Here is a 26561-nt window from a genome sequence, read left to right on the forward strand (position 1 = left end):
TTCTGTCTTCTCGTTACTCTTTATATTTTCTCAAACTCCTGGGGGTAAATATCCAATTATAGTTTTTAATGGAAGGGTTTTTATGTTTGAAAGCTATTATGAACTAAACTGTTTCCCCTCAAATTCATATGTTGAAGTCCTAATCCCCAATGTGACTGTATTTGGAGATAAGGGCTTTAAGGAAGTTAATTAAGGTTACATGAGGTCACTAAGGTGGGGGCTTAATGCAATAGAGCAGGTGTCCTTATAAGAAGAGGAAGAGACACCCAAAGAGCATGCACACAGAAGAAAGGCTACAGTGAGGACACAGTAGGGAGGCACTGCCTGCGAGCCAAAGAGAGAGGTCTCAGCAAAAACCATTTCTGTCAGCACCTTGATCTTAGACTTCTAGTCTCTTAGAACGGTGAGAAAATAAATTTCTGTTGTTTAAGTCCCTCAGTCTGTGGTACTCTGTTGTGGGAGCCTGAGCAGACTAACGCAAAAGCTAAAAATTATTTTTAGAAATTAAAAGACAAAGTTTATTTTATAATCTTTTTGAATAGTGAATGAATGGCTGGAATAAATCCTATCCAAATAAATATATGAAAATCTGATTGTGCGTTGTGCTCATGTGGAAATCCTGTCCTCAATGGAAAGTCTCGCTGTCGTGAGTCAATGCCTCTCAGCCACAGTACCTGTGAAAAGCACTGGTATACAATTCCTTTGGCAACATTCCAACAGGTTTCAATCATACTTGATGTCATTTATCTTTGACCTTTGACCTGAAATTAGAGCTCTGTGACCTCTCACTCTCAACATCTAGATCTTATTTCTAGTTTTTTTCTAGAACTCCCTCCTTACCCCTACATACACACTTAATGTTCTAGCAATACTGAACCATTTATTCTTTCCCTAACATAGCATGCTTTTCTTATTACTTTGCATGCTTTTCTTATTACTAGGAATTTAATATATTTCTATAAAAATTTTTTTCCAGTTAGTTGTGTTTTGGAAAATTGAAACAATTTTCACTTAAATGAAGCTATGCTTTTTTAAAATATTATGAAATTTTCAAACACACAGAAAAAAAAGACTATTACAATAAACTTCATATACCCATCACCAAGATTCAAGACTATTTCCATGTACCCACAGATGGTAAATTTTTTAATAAATGAATTAAATTGAACACTTTCACATAATAAACATATTGCTTAAATTTCTACTTTTATTGTAGTAAATAATAATATAAGCCTGATGTTCCCTTATGAATTTAGACAAGAAATCATGTGCACTAAAATGAAATATTTATCATCTTAGTTGAACTTCCATATTGCTTATTTCAAAAATCTGCTATGAAGATTTTGGTATAGAATGTATTGATTCTTTAATCTCATTTTCAAATATGGTCATCATTGGCTTGAAGGACTTTTTTTATATATAGTTGCAGCTCTAAGTTGTTAGAGGCAAAATAGATGAATTATGAATTTCAATAAATTTCTATTTTTCAAAACATTTTTATAACCATTTCATAGGGCTATTAGTTTTGAATAGAATATAGAAAGTCTCGCTTATTTTTCAAGGAAAGTCTGATGACTATCTTAGATAAATTAATCAATTACATATAAGCATATACTGAGAAAAACATACTATAGGCTATAAAAATGATTCTTAACCTTCTCACAATTGATGTCATGTTAGTGTATCTCCTAGGGACATATTGGAGAGAACCTTCATAGGGAAAAAAAGTGAGTAGCTCTGGGGCCCTGAGAGATAAGGGTCTCACTTTTCAAAAGACCTAGAGAGCTGGGAGCTGAAGAAGAACTATCAAGACTTGATAGTGACCCAGTGTCAGCTTAGAAGAGGTCCTCATGACTAGGAGAACACGAAGGGGACTTTTGAATGCCCAGAGCACATACTAAGAAGAAAGACTAAGGTGACACTATTTGTTAAGTTACTTGGCTATATACAATTTACATCCCAAGATTCTCTCACTCAATGCATAGCTATGACTTGACCATGAGTGACCAGAATGAGTGGTGAAGGGCATGCCAGAGAAGAAAAATTAAGGAAAAGGCTAAAGTTTGATAGGTGTTTAGATAATTAGTCTTTACTATTCTCTATCTCCTTTTGTTCCCCTGATATTGACAGTAAAATATAATCAAGATAACTTGTACTAAAAGCAACTCTGGAAACTATATTTAAAATGTGCAGTAGAGGTTACCCCTTGTCCGGCTCCTGTTCATTTTTGACCTTATCTCACAGTGTTCCTCCCCTGCCTGACAGCACGCACCCACCATCGCCACTACCACTGTCCATCTCTGTCCTACCAGGCTCACGACCACTTCCAACCTCCGCTTGCTATCCCTCTGTCTAAACAAAGAGATTGGAAAGCATGATGTACTGACACACCAAGGATATTTTAAAAATGCAAAGTGTTGCTACATACTATTTGGCAAAAAATGAGACAGAGGATAAGAAGAATGTTAAATGAATCATTTGTACTTGCTGTATAACACAATTTAAGCAGTACACAAATTAACATACTCTTAAACACTTCCTATAAAGCTTAGTCAGTAGCTGATTTTAAATGTAAATATCTTCTGTATCATATTTCTATTTTCTAAAGAGAATATTATAGCACCCATCCCTATCCACCAGCTCCAAGATAAATGTTTTTTTAAAAAGTGCTGGTTAGCTGAACCTATTGAAGTAATTATATCACAATACATGCATCTCAAACCATCAAGTTTTATGCCTTAAATTTATACACTGATATATGTCAATTATTTCACAATTAAACTGGAAAAAAGTGCTGCTTATGTCACTTAAAAAGTCAGTGGGTTACACTGTTGACACTGTTTTACTTCTAAAACTACATTTATTACAAACTCTTAAATATATCAATGATGTGCAGTATGGGATTTATTTATACCATTTACTTTTGTGTCTTTAAGCAAAAAAACTTTTTTTTTTTTTAATAAAGATTTTGATGTAGATTATGAGTCCTGGTGAAAAAGAATAATGGGAACTAGGGTCTGGCTTAGTCTTTGACATTTAACAATGAGTTCAAAACAATAATTTTATAGAGGCTAAGTTCTACAGTAGATAAAAATATTAAAACCTTCAGGAAAAATATATGAATATAGTCTATTACATACTTATTTTCCATAACAATTTAAATCATGATTATTCAATACTATGAACGGTAATTGTTCATCTGTACTTTATCAAATCTTTTAATGGAGAATAAAATTCCTTGTAATACTATTCTTGAAATTCATGCTGTGGGAATGCACTGGATTGAGTCATTACAATAATAAAGAACTCAAGCATTTCCACTTTTGATTAGATCTACACTCAACCTTTCTTACACTAAAAATAATCAACTGTCAACAGTATTATAGTGATATTCTAGTATTTAACCAGGTATATATAATAGAAAAATCTGCTCATTCATAAGCTAGTCTAACAGTCAACTGAACACTAACAAGGAAAAGACTACCTCTGGACAAGCATATAGCAATTTACTCCTCCAGTTGTTCAGAATCCTTTGAAATAAGATATTCATGAGGAAGCTGTATTCAGTTAGAGGTGGCCTCCTACAACATATCAAACATTTAGATGACATTGAAATATTTAATTAATCACCCACAAATTTCCAAATGTTAGCTAAGTTCAGAATGGTCAAAATGAAAACTTTAAAATTTTAACCTAAATATTGAAACAGGAATGACTTTGACACAGGTGTATATTTTTAAAAGTAACAGAAAACACAAACAAGAAGTACCAACACCAACTCACACGTCTCTGCCATGTCGAACTTCATCCTGCTCCTTGGATTGGCGTCGTCGCTGTCTGGCGGGTGTTGTGGAAGATGCTGACGATGTTCCAGATTCCAGGTCCTCCAAACTTTGTCCTCCAGAGCTATTAACATCAAAAAGATGCTGTTCTACAGCTGACCGGATAGTTCTTTCTAAGAGTCTGGTAAAAAAACAAAAAACCAACCAAATAAAAAAGAGTAAATCAAGCAATCAAGTTTATCAGTGATTGCCTTTAAAAATATGTGCCCATACATTTGGAAATATTGGTATTTTCAATGGATGATCTACAACTTCATGAGTAAAGACAGTGTATGAAGTACTAATCTCAAAAATATTTGCATTGTGCATTAAAAACAACTAAACTGAACAAATTCCACCAATTTGATAACATGCCTCTTATCTTTTGAGTCCAAGATTACTGAAATGCTCACAGCAAGTCCTGTAACAATTATAGGAGGCATTCAGGAAATAAAGGTCATTCATTTAATATAAGGCGGAATGAGGAAAGATTTCTTTTCTTCATAGAATAATAAAGAACTATTCTTACAAAGGTGAGTTCCTTCCAGATTTCATACCAGTTCTGCAGAGGAAAACAATATGATTTACAAAGCAAACTGGCACGAATAATTTTATGATGCCTATTTTCTATTTAGAATCCCTTTAAAATAAAATTATATAGGGAGTAATGCTATTTAAAAATAGCATTACTACTAAAACATCAATTCACCAGAACAATTACTACTCATAAGGGAATGGCAAAATCCTTCTGAACCTCTAATCAATTAAATTGTGAAGTATATATTTGAAGTTGTATTCATACAAACATCTCAATATATATTACTGAAGTTTAAAGAATAGATTTTGTCCAACCTTAAGAAAAGAGGAAAGCACACAGACTGAAAAGAGCACATGATAAGATAAGGTATTATTTTTAAAGCTACGTAATCTTTCAATGTATCTAAACCCTCTTTCATCATCACACTATTTAATTCTGCATAAGCTGGCATAAAAAAAAAAATCTAAACATATACTCCTCAAAACATGTTTGAAAAAAGAATCACATCCAAACTCATCAAATTATACATAATATGTGCTCATATATACAATGTAGTATTGCTCGGCCATAAGATGAAATACTGCCATTTGTGACAATATGGATCGATCTTGAGATAATCATGCTAAGCGAAATAAATCAGAAAAAGTTGAGAGCCATATGATTTCACTCATACAGAGAATATAAAACTGAAAGCAACAAACATAACAAAGAGAGACTCATGGACACAGACAATGGATTAGTGGTTACCAGAGGGGAGTGGGGGCAGGGGGAAAGTAGATAGGGATAAAGACGGTCAAATATATGGTGATGGAAGGAAATTTAACTTTAGGTGGTGGACACACAATGCAATATATATGATATATTGTTGAACTGTACACTTGAAACCTATTTGATTTTATTAACCAATGTCACCCCAATAATTTTAATAAAAAAGGAACAAATATGTGTGGTTTTTGTATATCAATTACACTTTAATAAAGCTGTTAAAATTAAAAAAAGAACTACATAAATATTTTTTAAATGTTCAGATTGAAAAATATTCACTTAAACTAAATTTTGAAAAATTTAAGAAGTTTAGATTTTCCAAGTATAGTTTATAATAGACTCATAGTAATTTCAATAAAACTATTTCAAGATAATGAGCAAATATGCTCTAAGCTGGGCATTAGAACTTTTATATTTAGAACTCTACGTCCTAATGATTCAAGATTACTTAACAGAAAAAAAAAATCCCAATTCATCCTATAAGATCCAGATTCATGCCAATTAGTGCTTCTTTTAACTCTCCTCTCTTCCTCCTTATCCTATCACATCTTCCCCTCCTCCATCTGACCCCTGCTGATGGAAGATGCTCCAAAATGGCTGACAATATCTCGGCAAGGAAGGAAGTGAGTTGGGTGTGATGGAAAAGCTTTGGCAAGGAACTATTTGCAAATGTTTATTTAGTGACTAATATATGCCAGGCACTTGTCTAAGTGTTAGTAATATAGCCATGAATATGACAGAATATATACACTACTATGAGAAAAGATAATAAACAAATCATGAAAGTGCAGACAGTGATACGTTTTCTACAAAAGAGAGTACAGGGCTAGAGAGTGACTGCAGGTAGTCAGGGATGACTTCTCAAATGAGATGACATTTGAACAAAAAGGTGAATGATAGGAAGTGAAACGCCAGGCTGAGGAACAGCCAGTGCAAGGGCTCTGAGGCAGACACACGCTTGGCCTGTTCCAGAAACACATGATCAGGTGGTTGAAGCATAATGAGCAATGTGGTCGGAGAGGTAGAAAAGAGCAGATAGCTGGAGTTTAGATTTCAGTCAAAGTGCAATTGGTAGCCTTATGAGGAAAAAGACATGTGATGGACGTAATTAAAAAAGCATCGTTACTGACCCGTGAAAAAAAGGACTTGTTGCCATCACTAATTTGCTTTCTTTTCTGTGTCTCTTTTAAACTGTAATGTCCCTGAAAGCTGAGCCCAAAGCTAATTTGACATTACACACCTGCATTAATATGCTTGGCATATTGCAGGCATGCAATAAATGTAGGCTGACTAAAATTAATAAAGGAAGAAGTAAAGACACAGTTAATAACCTTTAATGGCATCCTCCAATGCAAGATACCTCCCAAAGTATACAGCTTGCTTTGCAAATATTGACTCTGACATTATTTAGACAGAAATAAATAAAAATCTCATGTGTTTAAACAGCAGAGCTATCTCTAGTCACACATCCACACGGAAGCTCAAACAGGAACACTTCTTATTTAGTGCTCTTCTCTGTGTAACTTTCAAAATCTTTTGGTTGCTTATTGTATTAACCTTCCAGTACTATCCAACATTAGAACTGCTTTTCTTCTGTTTAATAAATGGGAAAGGAGAAGGGAAAACTCAATTCAAGTAACTTACTCTCCAGTTGTTGAAACATTGCTGACTTGGGATACATGAGCACTGTGGAAAAAAGAAACAAAGAAAGATTAGATGGTGAATCACAGACCGTGAACCAAACATTTGAAGAGAATCTCGGGTTGAAAGTATTTATTAGCCAGGAGCTGAGTGACCCCTGCAGGATATTTAACCATCCCCTGACAGATCTGATTTTCACTTGTTTGTAGAATTAGAGATGGCCCTGGGTGTTTATTCCTGAACAGTATTTTATTTTTTCCTCCATTTTAAAGATGTCCATGGCAGAAAAATTCACAAGTGACCTTTAAAAACTTTCTCTACCTCTCACCCTATTGCCAAGGCCTTAGTTCAGGTTTTTTTCATTTCCCTCAGATGTTAATGCAATTACTGGTGACTGCCTTCCTGCTACCAATTCTCCCATCCTCCCCACTCCCCGTCCCCTCCCCCCGCCCCCAACTCCCTAGCCCAAATCTGTCTCCTCCTCGCCCACCTCCTCCAGACCTGCAGACAGAAGCATCTAAAAGGGCTCTGAATTTGCAGGGAGAGCAGCAGGGAAGGCAGGGGATAGAGGACAAGGAATCAACATTCTTTTTTACACGACTATTTCTAAACCATCTTTTCGAAGCCACATTTCCTTCCTAAATTCCTCGAGATGGAAAATACCTCAAGTTTTATAATGTTTCATCTTAACATCTGATTTACAGCCCTTCTGTTGAACATTTCTAAACTTTCTCTATTTTCCCATTTTCTCCAAAGCCTGGATTCCTTGGAAAGTATTAAAAAGTAGTCAGTATAAGTGGAATGGTGAAATTATAGAACTCTATCTGATTGGCACTCTTTAGAATTTCACTCTCTTGCCTATATTCTATGTTCATATAACCACAGTGAGGGGTGAGTTGGCAGCTATTTTAATCATATCAACATCACCATTTTCTCTCATTCTGCCCTCTAGTGCTTAGTTAGCTTTTAAATCAAGATTCAAAAGTTTCTATGTTTAAAAAAAGAGATAAAAAAGTCTTTAGTGCAGGTCAAACTATAGTTTCGCTTAATCTGTTCTTTCTTTCTACCTTCTTTGTAGAAGACACCTAAAGAAAATAAAAGCTGTTAATGAACAATATTGATGGCTGCCTTTCAATCACTCCAAATGTCCTAATTTATATGGTATAATTTTCAACATGCGAACATGTTGCTCTGGAATCATCTGTTGAATTTTTCTTCCATATATGTGTATATCTTATCTTTTACAATACAGAATCTAAGTGCCTTAAGGGAATGTATGATATTTCTCATTTTTTCCATCACACTCCCTACCAGGAGCACCGCCATCATAGCTGGCATAGCAGTCATTATTCTAACCATTTTTTTTTTTTTTAGGCGAGGCAACCCTTGGTTGACCTCAAAGATTGCAAGGACCTTGTCAGCTTATAATCGCTTGTTTTTTATTTTTTACGCCTACAGCACGTGGTCTTCCTAAGTGGTCTCCCATCCAAGTACTACCCAGGCCTGACCCTGCTTAGCTTCCGAGATCAGACAGGATCGGGCTTGTTCAGGGTGGCATGGTCGTAGCAGCAGTCATTATTCTAGAGGTGACCAGCAGACACTCGCTCTTTAGCTCCAGAGAATTTCCTGTAGTTAAAGCTGCAGCTTTTTGTCGTGGACACAGCCACAGCCAAATCCCAGAAAAACTACCTAAATTAACGCTATTGTGTGCAAGAAAAACTGATGAGAAGAATCTTAATTAACAAACACACCCTAACACTTACTGAGTACTTATTATGTTTCAGACACTGCTAACTATTCTTTACAGAGATTTTCTCATTTACTGTTTCCAATAACCCCATGAGGTAGGTTCTATTCTTTTCCCTAGTTTCAAATGAAGAGTTTAGAGAGGTTAAGTAACTTGCCCAGTCATAGAGCCAAGAAGTAAATGAATTGGGATTTGAACCAAGAAAGTTTTAGCTCAGAGTCTAAGCTCTTAATCACTACACTAGTCTTTCAATCACTTACTCACTAGAAGAAAATCTCACCAGAGTCATCTTTGTATATGGAGGCCTACACTTAGGTATTTTACTTTGCTTTTAATCACAATCATTTCTCCTCTGCCTCACAATGCCTGTTATTCACTGTGGTTTCCAGGTTATATAACCAGCAATAAATCCTTTGCCACTCTCTGTCCTTAACTGGAACAGGCAGTCTCTGTTTTGGATGCTTTGTGGCTCACCTTCTGTAAATTCAACACTGTATAATTAACTCCTGTACTCCAGTTCTCAATGTAGTTATACAACCTTGGTTTTGGGAGCAGGGGCCAATATGAATAATGACTGGAGGGAATTAGAAGAGGAAAAAGAATGTTGATCTGCTAGATGCTAAAAACATTCCAAAGACATATACATATAATTAGCCACTTAGTCCCCCATACCATATCATAGCGAAAAGATATATTTCCTCTCCTCCTTTCTACACGCTTTTGAAATTCTTTTTGCTTATTAAAGCACATACAGATATTTTTATGTTCCTTTTTGGGGGGTGGGGACGAAAAAAGAAAAGCGAGGAAGAAAGAGACAAGGAAATGACAACACACAGGACCAGGTTCTGAGATTAGTGACTAAGTAAGTGGTTCTCAAACTCTATCTAATGTGCATCGGAATCACCTGGGATCTTGTTCACATACTGATTCTGACTCGTGGGGTCCAGGTCCAGGGAAGGGGAAGCTGAGATTCTGCATTTCTAGCAAATTTCCCAGTGATTCTGATGCTGTTGATTTGTGGAAGACGCTGAATAGCAAGACTCTAAATCCTTGCAACTAAAAATGCTTCAAGATTTCAATTCCTTAGATATCACAAGAGCTATTTTTAAACATTCTAATCTAAGTAATGAAGGTATGATTTGGAAAACTTATGCTAACCTGAATGAAAAAAAGACAGCTTTAAAGAAAAATGACCTGAACTATTACCTAAATCAGTCTTAAAGAGTCTTTCTTAGAATGCAAAATAAATGAGTAAGTCAACAATAAAATGAATTAATTAAATTGTGTTCATTTTTGCTAACATATTGATCTTAGGTCAAATTCATGATAAATTTATATTTTTATGTTTAATAGTCCTTTGGATGTTTTTGTATACTTAATGTGTCCATACTTTCATGTTTTTCTAACAGAATTTCTCTAAAGAAAGTATTCTGAAAAGAGAATGCTCTCCACTGGGAATCAGAAAAGAGAAGTTCTTGTCTTGGCTCTGCAGTTAATTAGCTGAAACCATAGACGGCTGGTTAGCTTGGCTTCACTGGGTGCTTTCTTCATACAGAAAATGAAAGCCTTGGCTAGCAATCTTTGTGGTTTTCTTCTAGCTCTAAAAGATGATTGCTCTATAGTTTAAATCATTACAAAAGGTTATAATTGCATATTTAGTTTTATGACACATTGTTGGTCATGTTTTATTAGATACTAAAATGGCTTTGACCAGGTATCCGTCCACCTCTATAGTTCCTGAGGGATGTCATTTACAATTCACCAATACAAGATTTCTAAGAATATTTAACGTCTGAAATAAGGGCTGCTTCCATAGCTATACTTGGCTCACACGGATAATTCTAAGACATTGACAAAAAGGTGATAAGTAAATTAGTTAAAGTGAGACTTCCTTTATCTTCTTGTTTTTTTATCCTCTGCAAACAGCTGAGAATAATGAATTATTTTCAGAGCCCTTGACTGATTTGTTAAGAATATTTCTTACCTGTGCAGTAAAAATGCTTGAATACAGAAGAGTTCATTTCCTAATGTTGATAAAGCAAGTATTCAAAACTGAAAGAAATAAGCTCATGTGCAGACTCTAGCCTTATGGTCAATTTCCTTACGGAAGTCTACTGTAAGTGCTGATGCAACTGAATTTTCTATTGGTATGATCATTTAAAATAGATTCTAAACCTACTTTGAAATATACTCTATGACATATTGAAATATAGTCTTTATCTCTATTAGTAAAACCCAAACTACATTTCTGTAAGTTGATTATGCTCAGCAGTATTAGTCTATAAAATTTGCATGTGATAAGATGCACAGATGCCTGTTGACAAGTGATTCTTTAAAATTAGATCTCTTGATTTGAAATAAAGAAATTTACATATAAAAAGAAAGAAGTTTCAAATTTACTAAAACCAGGCATCTTGAAAAAGCATGTGTTCTCTTTTACTGTATGTTTTCTTATTTCAGCATGTTCTCTTTTCTGGAGTGTATAAAATCCTATATATAATAATATATTATTGTTTTAATAGGGCTAACGGAATTATTCTTTTCCTCTAAAAGATAATATTTGCATTTGCTCAATATTTTTTAATGAGTAAGGGTTTAAAAGATAATTGTGTGATGTTTGTTTAAACTTAAGTATAAAGATTACGTAACTAGTAACTAATTATCAAAATGACATGAAGTTCTTAATTTGTCTACTTAACACAATACAGTATTTTTAGTATCATCTTAAAATACTAAAAGCTGATACGCAGCATCAACATTATAAAATGATTATAACATTATTTCTTTGTAATTATTTAATGGATTTCTAAATTAAACTTTTTTTCATGATTTTAGTTCCTTCTTAACAGTGTCATACATTAAAATACCCTCAATCTTCAACATTGATTCACTTTGCCTTAGCTTTTAGCTATGATTACAGTATGCGGAAATTTAATGAATTATTTGTTGGTATTTAGACTTTGACAAAAATTGCATCACCCTTTTGTGGTCGTATTATAGACAGTTTGGATAAATAAGCCTCACATTTTGGTTTTAAATTATATGCTACACATATAATACTAGAACATAAAGTGAAAAATGCTACATATATATGACTCAGTATGAGAAATTTTTATCCTATTTTATCAAAGTTCATACCTCCTATTCCTTTAAATATTAGGACTGATTTAAAGAAAAAAATTACTCTCCATTCCTATATCTTGGAATTATATTAAATATATTCTAACAAATTAAATAGAGCCCATCAAAATGTCAAAATACTCAGCTTTTGTCTGGCTTCTTTCAAGGTGTAACAGTTTCAATTTTACATATTTAGCATGTTTTTCCATGAAAAGAAATTCAAAGTTTATTTAGTTTTTAGACTAAGGTTTTTATAAAGCAAAATTATTAAATGAATAGTTCACTATATAAACTATACCCATTTACAGATGAGGAAATGAAGATTTAGAGAGGTTTAGTATCTCACTCAAGTCTACACAGTTCTGATTTTATTTCATACCATCTGGCTTCAGAGTTTGTCCTTAATAAAGATATTATCTTTATTCTCAAATAGTGTTGCTTTTCAAATAAATCTTTGGCTATATGTCAGGTTTTGTTTTATTTTAGAATGAGAATAGATTACTAAAAGTACTTTTTTGTACTTAAATAAAATTTTCTTCTTTTCGAAATTTATGTATTCCAGAAAACTTATGTTGTCCAGATTTTCATGTTTACTAGTATAAAGTTGCATAAAGTATCTCTCATCTTTTAAAAACTACTATATCCCTTATAGCAAACTTCAATTCTGATTATTAGTATTTTTCCATTTTTTCTTAAGTTTACAAGAGGGTCCTCTAGTTTATAATTTGCATTTTTACTCCCAAATAACCATAAATTATGATGGATTTAAACATCAGTTCTGCTCTTATTCTATTTTCTTTCATTATTATTAAAATCCTTTTTGGTTCCCAAGAGGTTGTTTTTCTTCTTTTATAACTTCTCATTCAGAATGTGTGGCTCATTTATTTTCAATCTTCTAAAGAAGGTGAAGTTACTTCTGAAAAATCTACGAATTTTGATACGTACTTTTTTCTTTTTCCTAAATATTCTACACTTATTTTTATTTCCTCTGAAATTTTTTCTACATTTAGAAGTTTTCATTAATTGGATTTTTTTTTGTTATTTACACTGTTGTCAGAAAATATTACTGTTAAAATATCTGTAGGAATGCTTGAGCTCTATTTATAAGATGTAAAGTTTAGTATATATAATGCTCATTTATTTTAAATCTTATTAATGATATCAAATTCTCAGTTCTATTAATTTTGTAATTTTGTTTGTTATAGACATACAGTTGTATGTATAAGTACTAAACTTCAAATGTGTTTGGTTATCCCTGTTAAGAGTTTAAATCTATATGATTTGATGCTATGCTATTTTATACATATTTATTTATAATCCTTATGTCTTTAGTATGGATTTTACCTAATAAAGTCTAGGTTGGTCCTGTTTAACAAATCTGGCCTTGAACTCTAGTTGTTCTGGTATTGATATTGTCATCTCTTTCTTTTTGTTTATATTTATCAGATATAAATTCTATATTTTTTCATTATTAACCTTCCTGTGCCATTTTGTTTTAGGTATGGCTCTTTTGAGCAAAATACAGTTCAAGTAGTCACTTTTTAAAAAGTCATTTTAGCTTTTTATCGAAGAATTTAATACATTTACATTTATTGTCAAAACTGAAATATTTGTTCTGGTTTTGTGTTTCTGCTTTACATATTCTAATGTGGTAGCTTTTTTCATTTCATTTCTGTCTTTTCTCTTAACTTCTGAAAAATTTGGAATATAGGAGTCCTATGCACAATTCTACTGGTAGTTGCCTCTCATACCCATATATCTCTAACTATTAAAACTAAAAACACCCCCCCTAAAAAAAACAAAACAAAAAATCCCCATACTCTTGACTCCTGTTTCTATTCTCCTACCTTCCATGCAAGACAAGAAATTTAGAATTTCGTTACTCTCTCTATCCCTCCACCAATGATTATAATCAGGTCTCTACTTCTTAATTAAAAATAAAATTTAAATTTGCTTGTCAATTAGTTGGGCATACATTAACTTTGATGTCTACTTCTATTTTTATCCATTCTTCCTTGTAATAATTTTCTAGTTGGCTTTCCAATCTCTGACCTTCATACTTAGCATTATTTTTCTTTGCTTTATATTTTTCCTCTTGATTTTGGGAGAGGTTTTCAAGTTTCTCACTCAACATGTACCTGATTTATTTTTTCATAATTTCTCTTTAATGCTTCCCGCATAGTTTTTAAAAAATCACTGTTAAAACATTTCTAGACTCCCTTTTCTCTCCTTATTTAAGCTATTCTTCTCTGTCTCTAGCCTTTTAATTCTAGATCTATTCTCCTTTTACAGGTTCCTACTAATGTTTCAAAGGGGTTGGTTATGTCCTTCAGCATTTTTGGAGAAGATTAGCAATATTACTTCTCAAGTGTCCCTCTGAATCATATGAAAAGACAATTCTCTAAAATCTGTTTTTACACTGAGTCCTCAGGGTATCCTTTTCCTTAGTTTCTAATTTTTCTTCATAGGTCTTAAATAGATCTTTGTGTTTAACGGTTCTTAAGGGGGGACAATAAATCCAGGCTGAGCCATTACCAACAACCTGGACAGGTAGATTGTTCTTAATTTCATTGTCCTTTGGCTGTGGACAGATGCTTCTTTTTGGAATTAGAATTTAAGAGCCAGTATATAAGTCTGCCCTAGAACAATCCACAATGCATACTTTGGTGGACTTGTTGTTTGGTCCAATTTCATGACTAAGCTGGAGTCGGAAACAAATTTGTAGTTTGTCTTTGTGCAGTGTACACTTGAAAGCATGCATTAAATCTAATAATCTTCCTGCCTTTATCTCCTTCTCAATGCTTTTGTTAGTGACTGAGCATACTCTCTCCTGTTTGGTATATGGAACGTTCTATTCTCTAAATAGTGAAATAAAGAAGCTGATGGGGGCAGAGAAAAATAATATGCAACTTAGGTCTGGATGGTTCAGAAAATAAGTTTCTGCTCAGTTGGAGGAATGCCACTTACTTTAGTGGTCAGTGCACTATGCACTGGAAAGAATCCAAGTCAGTTCTTTTTTTTCCCTCCTCTCTTTCTGCTTACTGTATTGTTTAGATGGTGGAACGTGAAGTCTGCAAGGCAAAATATGTTTCTCTGTTCATCCCATCATGATGTGACATATGGTTTTCGTCCTTATTGTTATAAAGCTATCTCTAGTTTTTGTCTTTTATATCATTATTAGAATTTAAATGGGAAGCTGGGAGTAGTTATATCAGGCAAAGCTAGTCTGCTACCTGTTTAAACTAGAGGTTTATATTTTATTGAAGTGTGAAGTTTTTACAAATAGAAGTCTATAGGGAGGCAGAGAGATTAAAGAATGAAGCAGCAAGAGATCTCAACAGAATGAATACAAAGGTGTCATTTTCTAAACGTACATTTTTCATACTGAGGGAGACTGAAGAAAAGCATAAAAATATAAATATTTATATAATTTATTTTTGTTTCTCAGTATAGCCTAAACATATGCTTAATATTTTCATTAGCATTGATAGAAGTAAACCCAGAATCTATACTTATCTCTTACTATGCAAAAAATATGACATGATTCTCAGATGTCAAGAACTCAATATTGAATCCCTAAAGAATTGTATAATAAATAGTATTGAAATCTATAACCATGCTGCAGTATAAAATAATTAGCCTGTTGGTCTGGTTCAGTGACTTTCAGCTAGAAGTGTGCATCAAAATCTCCCATGACACTTTTTTCATTGTGGTAAAATAGATATAAAATTTACCATCTTAACCATTTTTAAGTATGGCATTAAGTACAGTCACATTGCTGCACAACCATCACCACCATCCAGCTTCAGAACTCTTTTCATCTTGTGTAACTGAAACTCTATACCCACTAAATAATAACTCCCAATTCTCCCTTTCCCCCAGCCTCTGGCAACCACCATTCTATTTTGTGTTTCTATGGATTTGACTATATTAGGTACCACACAGAAGTAGAATCATACAGTATTTGTCTTTTCGTGATTGGCTTATTTTACTTAGTATAAATGTCCTCAAGCTTCATCCATGTTGTGTATCAGAAGTTTCTTTTCTTTTTTAAGGCCGAATAGTATTCCATTGTGTGCATGTATTGCATTTTGTTTATTCATTTATCTGTTGGTGGACATGTGGGTTGTTTACATCTTTTAACTATTGTGAATAATGCTGCTACAAACGCGAGTGTACAAATATTTCTTTGGGACCCTGCTTTCAATTTTTTTGAGTATATACCCAGAAGTGGAATTGCTGGATCATATGGTAATTCTACGTTTAATTTTTTTGAGGAACTGCCATATTATTTTCCCTATTAGCTGCACTATTTTATATTTCAACTAGTAATACACAAGTGTTTCGACTTCTCTTCATCTTTGCCAACAATGATTTTCTTTTTGATAGCAGCCTTTCTAATGAGTGTGAGGTGATATCTGATTGTAGTTTTAATTTGTATTTCCCTGATTATTAGTGATGTTGAGCATCTTTTCATGTGTTTATTGGCCATTTGTATATCTTCTTCAGAGAAATGTCTATTGAAGTTCTTTGCCCATTTTTTAATTGAGTTGTTTTTTGTTGTTGGGTTTTAGGAGTTCTCTATATAGTCTAGATATTAATCTCTTATCAGATACACAATTTGCAAATATTTCTCTCCATTCTCTAAGTTGCTTTTTTACTCTGTTGATAATGGTTTTTTTTTTTTTTAATATACAAAATTTAGAAATTTTTCATGAAATTTAATTTGTGTATTTTTTCTTTTGTTTCTCATGCTTTCGGTGTCATATCTAAGAAATCACTGCCAAATCTAATGTTGTATAGCTTTTGCCCAATGTTTTCTTCTTTGATGAATTTTGAGTTCATTTTTGTATATGGTGTCAGATGAAGGTCCAACTTCATGCTTTTGCACAAAGATATCTAGTTTTCTCAGCATTATAAGTTAAAAAGATTATTCTATGATATTTTTTGAAAATACAGACACCCAGCCCCTCTGGAGACTCAGAATTTTTTCCAGTGAGACCCAAGCATTTTTAAAGAGCTCCACATATTTCATACCATAAAGATGCCATCATTAAAAAAGAAGAAATAACAAGTGTTGACAAGGATGTGGAGAAATTGAACTCTTGAGCACTACTAGGAGAAATGCACTTAAAAATGTTTAAGATGGTAAATTTTATATTATGTATATTTTATCGCAATTAAAAATTAATTTAAAATGATTAAAATGGAAAATTTTCTCATTTATATTTTACCATCCCATAAGAGAAAAAAAGCTCCACAGGCAGAGGTGATATAACTCCTCAGTTTAGAACACTGCTGTAGTCAAAAAGGACAAAGAAAACAAATATTTTAAATATAAAGTTATTTGTGTCTAAAGACACCCAAATATCTAGCTGACTTTATCATCTTGGGGGAAAAAAAATCAAGTATATAATTAAATAAATTGCCTGCTTCTTTGTTCCACTTGTTAGTAGCCCAAAACGGGCTTATAAATAAATATAATGTCTGATAAGCTGTATTTCCCTAAACTATTCCATTTAATAATGTGAGATTTATACCTCAGAACAACAATTTAGGAGTATGCTTAAGGAGAAAAGTAAGCTATTAAAATTTAATAAAATATGACCAAAAGGTCATAAACTTACAAATTCTAACACAAATTGTTTGGAGAGAGAATCCCCAAAAAGCTTTGTAAAAATAATCTAGAAAGAATTTTTCTATATATCAAAATAGAAGTGGTATGATATAATTTCCAGATTCCATTAAATGTCAGGCAATATTTTAATCTGAATTTATCCAAAGCTAAATTTTTTTCATCAACGAAAATTCTAGTTAAAAGATTTTCATAAAATTGATGATTGCTAGGTTCTAGCAATAAAAAAATTAACAAATTCCTAAAGAATGAGTTTGTATGCCAAACAGCTAAGTTAGAAATAAATCTATTTGATGTTCCTGCTTCAGAAAAATTAAAAAATATATGAAACACTGAAGCTGACCCTAAGTAATTCCAAATTTGCTAAAACAGTAATTTGGCTTCAATTTGCACTGTGAGCATTAAAATTTGGGCTGAAATTGATACAGACTGTCAATTTCAGGTTTTCAATGGAGCACAAAATGAGAAAGGGAAAGCAGAGGAAGATCAGTGCAGTTGCTAGAAGACAGGTGTTAGGTAAGCGAGGAGACACCATTCGGAGGCCAGCTGAGCTGGTGAAAGCCCAGTGAACGAGACTGGTTACAGGTATGCAGCCCCTGAAGCACATAGTTAGGAATCTGATAAAGTACAGGAATGACAGGTTGTAGGTACACAGGCTATATGTACAAGCCAGGAACTTATAAAAAAGAAGGAATTCAAGGGTCGAAGTCTGATGGGATGAGGACAGGCTGACTCTGCCCATAAGGAATGTGAAAGTAGTGAAGGTACGTGGCAGCAGGCAGAGATGAGGAGAAACAGAAAGAACCCTAGTCTCAGTGGAAATAACCACAGAAACCTGGGCTTGCAGATACTGAAGACCCAGGCAAACAGAAATAGAACTAGCAATAGATCCCGGCTAGATCTAACTAGATGACAGGAAAAAGAATTCAGACAATAACCGGCTGTATGTTGCACAGAACATGTACAGCAAAAGTTGCTTTGGTGTCAATCTAAGCAACTGAGGTAGAAGCTCCTATTCTGGGATTCCAGCCTAGACTATGAAAGAGGCCAGAGCATGGACGTCTGAGCCAAGAATGTTCTTCACTTTAGGTTTGCAGGTTCATGTTCATTTTGTGACAATCTCACTAAGGGTTTGGCATAAGCTGTCCTTCTCTTTCATTTCCTTACCTCATCGAGGCAGGTAATCTCTAATGAGCATCTGGGGAACAATGACACCTACTGTTTGAACTACTGTAGCTGCAATAAACTTGCCACATGGGACAGCGGCAGGTGTAGATTTGAAGCTACTATTTCTTTCCTTTAAAAACATGGACAAATGGCTCTGTGGTAAGTTAGCTTAGGCTGGAGAAATACTGAAATTAGAGAAGACAGAGTTCTTATCACAGAAGATATTTAATCTAGAATGAGTGTATGTCTATTTATAACAGGCCGACCTTACTACAGAAAAAATTGAAGAGAACTGAAATGTACAGTAGACTAAAATGTAGTTCAGCCATGACTGTTGAAAGAGAATTGCAATCACAGAAACTGAAATTCTACAAGGTGAAAAGTGGAGCAAGGTAACAATTGCAATGGCCTCTCTGGTTCCCTGTCCTTCATGTATCCCCTTCCTCCAGCAATAGGAAGGTCCTGAAACCTCCATTAGTGCACTGTAGTCTCTCTGTAGGCTCTCCAGCTCTATCCTGTACCCCAAACACAGACTCTGTCTTGTTGTATTAAATAATGCACCTTGTCTCCACACCTTGTCTGATTTTTGTATATGAGTTCCTTTATGAATCATCTACTCTCCTTCCTCTGAAACTGGGGCCCTGCTTTGCTCTTATTTTCTCTCTCTTCTGATCTGGTTTCCCTGAAGACTGCCACTTCCAGACTTTCAACCACTGAGTTTTGCCATTCTACCTCATGCTGGACCTTTCAGAATAAACTACCAAACTGAGTACTCCACCATCCCCTCTGCCTGGCTGCTTGTGGCTGGATCTATTTCTGGTGAACACCCATCTCAGCTGATGTATCTCATCTCTTGATTGGGCTTTTCCTCCCAACCCTGCACCTCCTTGACCAATCAACATTGTCAAAATACAATAAATAACATTCCATATTAAATAAGGAAGATATCATTCTGCAATTTTAATCATTTTTCATGTTTCAAAAGGCAAAGTAAATATTATTTTGGATTTAAAAAAGCCAATTTAGTTTTTTATCATGTTAATCATAAAATCAATGAGTCTTGCAATAATTCCCCTTCTGGGGCATTGCAGCAAAGGAATCTTTAATAAAGAAGAAGGGAAAGGAATGGAAGGCAAAGAAACTACAAAAACTTATTTAAATATATTTAAGATATTTAAGCACTCATTTGTTCACTAGAGGCAGTGCAAAAAGTACACTAATTTATAAATTAAATTATCAGTGGACATGTTATGTTCCTAGTCCAAAAATATAGAAGAACTTAATCATAATTATCAATCATGTTTTCTTTCTCCTACTTAAATTCTGTATACTAGAAAAGTCAATCTCAAACCAGCCATGCAAATAATTTGAAAAAACAGTTCATGTTTTACCAATACGTACCCCCTACTTTATGTCAAGTGGGTAATTAAGAAAAAAAAGTTGAATTAACTTGTACCAATCTAATTCTTACATAATTTCTGACACTATCATATATGTTACTCAGGAAAAGAAACTGCATGTTTGCACTTTTTTCCTACTTTTTATCATATTTTAGTTTTTATGACTCTTAACATTGAAAGGCGAAATGGCTTCTATCAAGATTTTAGTAATACATCAAGTCTATTAATTTTCTTTACATTCTTTTACTTTCATTTTGCAGGCACAGAATTTCTTTTTCAAGACTACATTATTAGTCCGGTAATTACAAAAATTATCACATTACAAAACACAATTTGTGTCTTTGAGGACTTGTCACTTACAAACCAATTTGTCCCATCTGCTTTTTATAATAGTGGTAAAAAATTCGACACTATGTAAAACATAGATTGATGTTGCCCATGTAAAACATAGATTGATGTTGCCCAGAGTAATAAAGATAAGACATCTGGAGAACTAATAATCTCATTAGTTGACAAGATCTCGTGCTATAATATTTTGCACTGTGTAAAACTTAATTTCTATTAATATGTAATCATCTATGTGATAGTACTGTGTGTATTTACATGATAAATACCAGAGTCACTATGTGCTCAGCAACAACATCCTCACGTGTTTATAGTAATTGTACAGTTGAGATAGCTTATGAACCAGAATATGCTGATTTGGTTGGCAGAAAACCAGGATGAATCAAATGGTACACCATATTGCCTCAAACTGAAACCTCAAATGTTCCCTCTCTTGCCACAGAGTGATTATGCAATGTGCTTCAAATCACTAAAAGCCAGAACACTACTGAATAGTTGCTTGGCTAAACCTGAGGTCTTATGACACATTTCTGAATTACTGGTGGATGAACTAAAGTCTAAATCTCACTCTGAGACTATTGCAACAAATAAGATTCAAAATACACAAATTATGTTTCATATATCCTGACATTTCTTTTTAAAAAGTAAATTTCATAATTGAGGATTTTTAAAAACTTCAGCAAATTTAACTTTAATATTTGTGCTCATTTTATTTTCAAATGGATTTTCTAAGGCTTTGAAATTGGTAGGTAGTGGGGAAAGAAATGCAATAAGAAAACTTGATTCTTTGTTATATCTAAGTTGGGATGGTTCACTGAAAATCGCATTAACACAGCAAACATTTTAATCTAGAGAGGTGATCTCTAACATCTACTTTGAATTCTGTAAACTTATCTGTTTTAGTAGTTGCTATTCTGGCTTTATAAGCTTTAGAAAATAATATTGAAGCTCATGAACTTTCTGAATATTTAGTTTCATTATCTAGAAAATGATGCAACATAATCTAAGGCTTCTTCAGCAATAAGACTTGTATTCACACCCTTTCTTGATATATATATGTACAGAATAGAGGTTTTTAAATTTAGGTTACAGCCTAATCATCAGATCCTTTATGAAATTAAAATGGCTACCTGGACATTTCTGAATTTAAAACAAAATATCTTATTTCAGTCTTTTCAACTATATCAACTTTTGTTTTTGGATTTCTTAAACAAAGAGAAGAAAAATACAGCGGGAACAATATGGTAAGGGTTCCAATAAGCTTAGTCTGGCTGCACTCTAGACTATTCTGTTGAAAAGAATTTAAATGGGCAAATAAACTCAAAAGAGACTTAACCCTCCTCCATTCCCTGTAATAGACCAACAAAAATCAAATAAATACCTCAAATAGAAAGGTGACATAGGTCTTTCATCTTCCTGTGAACTAAAAGAAAAATAAATTTTGAATTAATATAATTTTGTTAATATTATAACACGCTGATTTTACTAAAACTCTATTTTAACTGTCACAAATTTTGTTTTGACACATTAGAGTTAATTTCACAACAGAGTAAGGTTAGTAAAACACACTCTACCTTGGACCCAACCAAAGTCAATTACTTCTTCAAGGGAGACCATCAAGAGAGGTTTCTTTCAAGGTTAGCCTAAGGCAAAAATAATTCACATGTACTTTCAAGAGAAAGATTTTTACTGCCTTATTCTACAAGCCCAGTCCAAGTATGCATATATTACACATAAACTCTTAAAATGAATACCTACTCAGTTATCTCAATAATGCTAATTACAGCTCATTAACATGATGATGAAAGTAAGAAAAAGTCCTCAAAATATTCCTGTTAAGTGTGAGCCACTTCAGGAATAAAGCCCTAGCAATGAAAAGGGCATCAGTAAACAACACTCATGCTTTTTGTCTTCTGCAGTTACTCTAAGCATTAAGAAGTGTAGATAATATGAAAGTACATAAGTGAAATCATAAAAATAGTTTAAGTTCCTCAAACAACAGAGAAGCAATATGAAGCTTAATATAAAACTCTTTAATGAAAAAATGTAAAATATATACAATATTTTTTTCCTTTCTTTATCATGGTTTTTTTCCTTCCTTCTGATAAACAACCTCAAAACAAAGAGTCTCTTTCCTCCTTACTGTCTACTGGAGTGGTCTTTGAACGTTTTTGATTATACACTTGTATAAAATTAACTTTTAAGCAGTTACTCCCCTCAATATATGACTAAGTATCTTTCTATATACTATGTGTATTATTAGACATATAAAAGTAGAAATATGAATATCAGATAAAATTTAAAAAGAAGCTCTAACGTTTTCTTCTTGAACTCCTGTCGCTAATCCTGTACACCACTTGGGGTGTACACCAACTTTGGGGAAGCAACTAGTTAAGATCAGTGTTCTCTCTCTCTATTTTTAATTTTCTTAAGCATCATTAGAAAAGAGAAAAGTTTGCTTCAATTGGTAATATTATATTGGCAATCACCAAAATCTTATTACGAAGTTATTCTATAACACACACACATGCACACAGATACTTCTTTGCCCAAAACAGGTCCTTAACTCTAACATGCAACAAATTATAATGAAAACAAGGGACCTTTAGTGAACACTCAGTTATCAGTACAGTTGGTTTTCTTAGAGTTTAGAAGTGCTTTTGGGAGATAATTAAGATGGTGCAAGGTTCTGAAAACAGCTGTTTGTGTTTTGCATAACATGTACAAAACCTCTTTGTAGCAGAGGCAATCAAAGTCAATAAATTCTTTCTTCCTTTACACCTTCTCTCCCTCACTCATGTACTCACCAGCCAGGTACCACCAGATGGTCTACATTATCTCATGTTAATCCTCACAAAAACCCTCCCTGGTACTTGCCCCTCACTTGAGGAAAGCAGGCTCAGAGTGGGCATATAACATCCACGTTGCATAGCTAGTGATTTATAAATTATTATATTACATGTTAGTCTATTTTTACTGTTTACTGTCTTCCCTTCGATTTCAACCTATCAAAATATAGTGAGATGAATTGGTCAGCAAAGAAAATTCATGTGATGGCTAGTCTGCATTCCAGCACCCCTCAACAAGATTGTGCAGACCTCTTAAGCCCCCTGTCACACCTTTGATTACAGCAACTTTATCCTGACCTTAGTCAAAGTCCACCCGCAAGACATGATGCCTGCTAGAACATATAAAGTGATTAATTGATTAAAACATACTGGCAGTACGTCAAGAATGTCTCCAGATACAAACACAAGTTATTAATCAGAAGCAAATATTTTTCAGGCTGCATTTACACAAAGTAAATTTGTCAATGAAAGACAAAATTAGATTCCTAATTTGGATATGTCCCTGAATTTTGACTAGTTTTCTATGTTCCAAAAAAGAAAAATGTAAATGCTGCAATAAATAAACTGAAACAGGCTTGGTGTTAGATTTACTCAATTAGCATCAGTCCACAGGACAGCATCTCATGCATAATACCCCAGGAGAACAATATAATTCAAAAAGGAAATGAGGATACAAACAAAGCAATTTTGATAGTTAATTAGCATATTCCTCTTTTCCCTTTCATAAAAGGACCCTTGCCTGGGGTTTGGTAATGTAATCTTGACAAAGGTATAAATTCTGAAACAACTACAGCATTGATTTCGAATTGATTAAATCAGTTCTAAAAATCAATGCAATGCACTGATTTCAAAGGCAATTTTAAGGAAAAATGGCCAAGAACAATTCTTCTAAATAGAATTGAGAAAATAAACTTATCCACAAAATTTACACATCAAAATGAAAAACATTTGAAAAGATCACCATTTCTACATCTGTGTAAAATGGATGTTGTCCTATTATTATAGGCGCTCAGACCTGTACAGAAGTTATTTATGCCTATTTCTGGTTTGTGCCACCCTCAGGCATGTCCAATGATATTAAATGAGTCACATTTTTTGCCTCACTTTTAAATTGAGAATTAATTCTGATTCATTTTTAATTTTTTTTTAAATAAGCACATGTAATGTGAATGAAAGGCAGTGTGTGTCATGAAATGAAGCCAATGAAAAACTGTAACAATCTGGAATTTCTTCAATTTCCTCTTTGGTTACTAGTATAAACCTCATGTTTTAATTATTTCCTGTTTGCTGACTCTGAATAATGGCCAAGCTTTAGTTTGCCTTTCAAAAAAAAATTCAAATATATATTGAAAGATTTGGGTAATCAACTCATGAGTATCAGGTAATCAGGTGCTTAATGTCCTCAGACATGTAGTATTATATTCTCTCAAAACAACTGCCTGTAGGAAGAACATTTATCAAATAGACCCAAGGAATAGTTCGAATCTAAGAAGCTACAAATGAGAATGACAATAACATAGATATTAGGGTTTTGGTAGGGTCCTTTCTAACTTATTTAATATAGCACAACATTGGTAAATGCAGATAAATGAATGACACCTAGACTTAAAATCTTTAAGAGCTCCCCTATTTCTAAACTGAAACCACAGAATGCAATGCCTATCAATTTAATTACACGGTAGCTAATTGAAATCAAGAAAAGCTTGGTGTTTTCTATGTCTAAGAAAACCAAATACTGTTGAGAGAATTCCCAGAGTGAGGTATTCAGACTGGACTTTCAATTACTTGATCAAACCACCATTCCATTCAATTCTCTTTTGAAATGTTCCAATTAGTCCAACTTTCTAACTGGTTAATGTGGCTGGCTACCAAAATAATTAACATAATCTGCATATTTAGCTATACACTTTAAATATATTTTCAAGCGATTTGAGCTAGAAAAAAAAGTTTGTGAATGTTCTTGAGGACAGAAATATAGGCAAATGCTAAGGATTAGGTTCCATTCATTGAAAAAACTAGTAAAAGCATCTATGGGGGCTTAAAAAGAAAAAGAGGAAAAGAAAAAAGGAAGTGAGAGACAAGAGAAAAGATAAAATTAAAAGAATCAAGTAAACATTTTTACAGAATTCAGGTTTTTTCCTCATGTTTCAACAGAATGTGCTAAGAATTTTTAGATGAATTTTCTTAGAGAATGATCAGGTGAGTGAAGTTAGAATATTTTCTTTCCTTCCTTCCTCTGTAAAACATAAGTACTACACTCATCAGGCATTTTTGATTTATCCAGTCTCAGGCATTAGCCATGCCCCACTCCAATTGAGGAGTGACGTAGCAAGTCTGTGTTCTACTGCTCAGGTTTTTGGTCTGGCCCCATTGGAACATGGGAAAAATATCTCCCTGTTCTTTTTGGAAAACAAATGTAAAAGTTTTCAGATAAGTTTGTAGCTAAGTGTTTGCAGCTGTAATTTTGGGGGATATTTTTGTAGATGTCTATATACTTCTTTATTATATATCCAAGCTTTTTTTTTTTTTTTACCATTTATTATCTAAATATTGTGACTAAAAATGCAACACCTAGCTAGTAGGAATAAAAACAAACAATTGATGTTCAAGAGCAAATTGATTTTCCCTGACCAAAGGGTAAATGCAAAGAGCTGAAGCTGTTAATATTCACAAGACATGAATTTTTAGCCAACAGTAAGAGGTATTATTTTGGAGGAAAACAAACAGATAAAACAAAAAGACTTCCAAAAATTTAAAGCTTTTTTCCCAATAGGACAGAAAAATATTTCTACCACTTTTTGGACTGCCTAGTGGAAATTTGAAATACAGTTATGGGTTGAATTGTGTCTCCTCAAAAAGATGTGTTGAAGCCCTAATCCCCAGTACCTCGGAATGTGACCTTATGGGGAGACAGGGTCTTTACAGAGGTGATCAAATTAAAATGAAGTCATTCGAGTGGGCTCTAAATCAATATGACTGACTTCCTTAGAAAAAGGGGAAATTTGGGCTTTCCAGTCAAGATGGCAGAGTAGGTAAATGCTGTGTTTTCTTCCTCCCGTGACCACACTAAAAATACAACTAAATTATACAACGATCAACCTGGAGAACCATCCAAAAACTAGTTGAACATAAGTCCTGTAACTGAGGGTTTACAGAAGAGGCCACCTCGAAACTGCTGTATTTTAATAAAAATCTTTTTTTTAAAAAGTGTCTCTGTGTGGACACAGAGACAGACATGTGCACAGGAGAATGCCAGGTGAAGAATGAGGTTGCGCTGCCACAAGCCAAAGAACTACTAGAAGCTAAGAGAAAGACCTAAAACAGCATTCACCAGCACCCTCAGAGGGAACATGTACCTGCCAACACACTGATTTGGGACTTCTGGTCTCTAGAATAGTGAGACAATAAATTTCTGTTGTTCTAAGCCCCCTGTTTGTGGTACTTTGTTACAGCAGCTTTAAGAAACTAATACATCTGCTATTTTTTTTTTCTAAATTCAGAAATAAGAACCTGCCCAACAAAGGTGTCTCCAT

At 33.6% G+C, this 26561-nt stretch overlaps 1 protein-coding gene and 1 pseudogene across 10 annotated transcripts in view; both read right to left on the reverse strand.

The window, feature by feature from the left end:
* FAM13A (family with sequence similarity 13 member A) overlaps positions 1-26561 on the reverse strand; it is a 251670-nt gene that overhangs the window by 71043 nt on the left and 154066 nt on the right. For 7 of the 10 annotated variants that reach the window (XR_005649223.1, XM_039845694.1, XM_039845692.1 and 4 more), the window contains 3 exons: positions 21561-21602; positions 6769-6810; positions 3784-3963 (listed from right to left, as the gene is read on the reverse strand). Coding sequence is in view for 9 of the 10 variants with exons in the window: in XM_039845694.1 (XP_039701628.1) it covers positions 3784-3963; positions 6769-6810; positions 21561-21602 (264 nt within the window). In the remaining variant the exon portion in view is untranslated. Of the gene's footprint in view, positions 1-3783; positions 3964-6768; positions 6811-21560; positions 21603-21753; positions 21777-26561 lie in introns of those variants that run through there. The other 3 variants (XM_039845693.1, XM_039845697.1, XM_039845699.1) reach the window with 2 other exon arrangements.
* Positions 8215-8333, reverse strand: LOC120588503 (uncharacterized; annotated as a pseudogene).

The sequence above is a fragment of the Pteropus medius genome, unplaced genomic scaffold, assembly GCF_902729225.1.
Source record: "Pteropus medius unplaced genomic scaffold, Ma_sr-lr_union100, whole genome shotgun sequence".
NCBI classification, from domain to species: Eukaryota; Metazoa; Chordata; class Mammalia; order Chiroptera; family Pteropodidae; genus Pteropus; species Pteropus medius.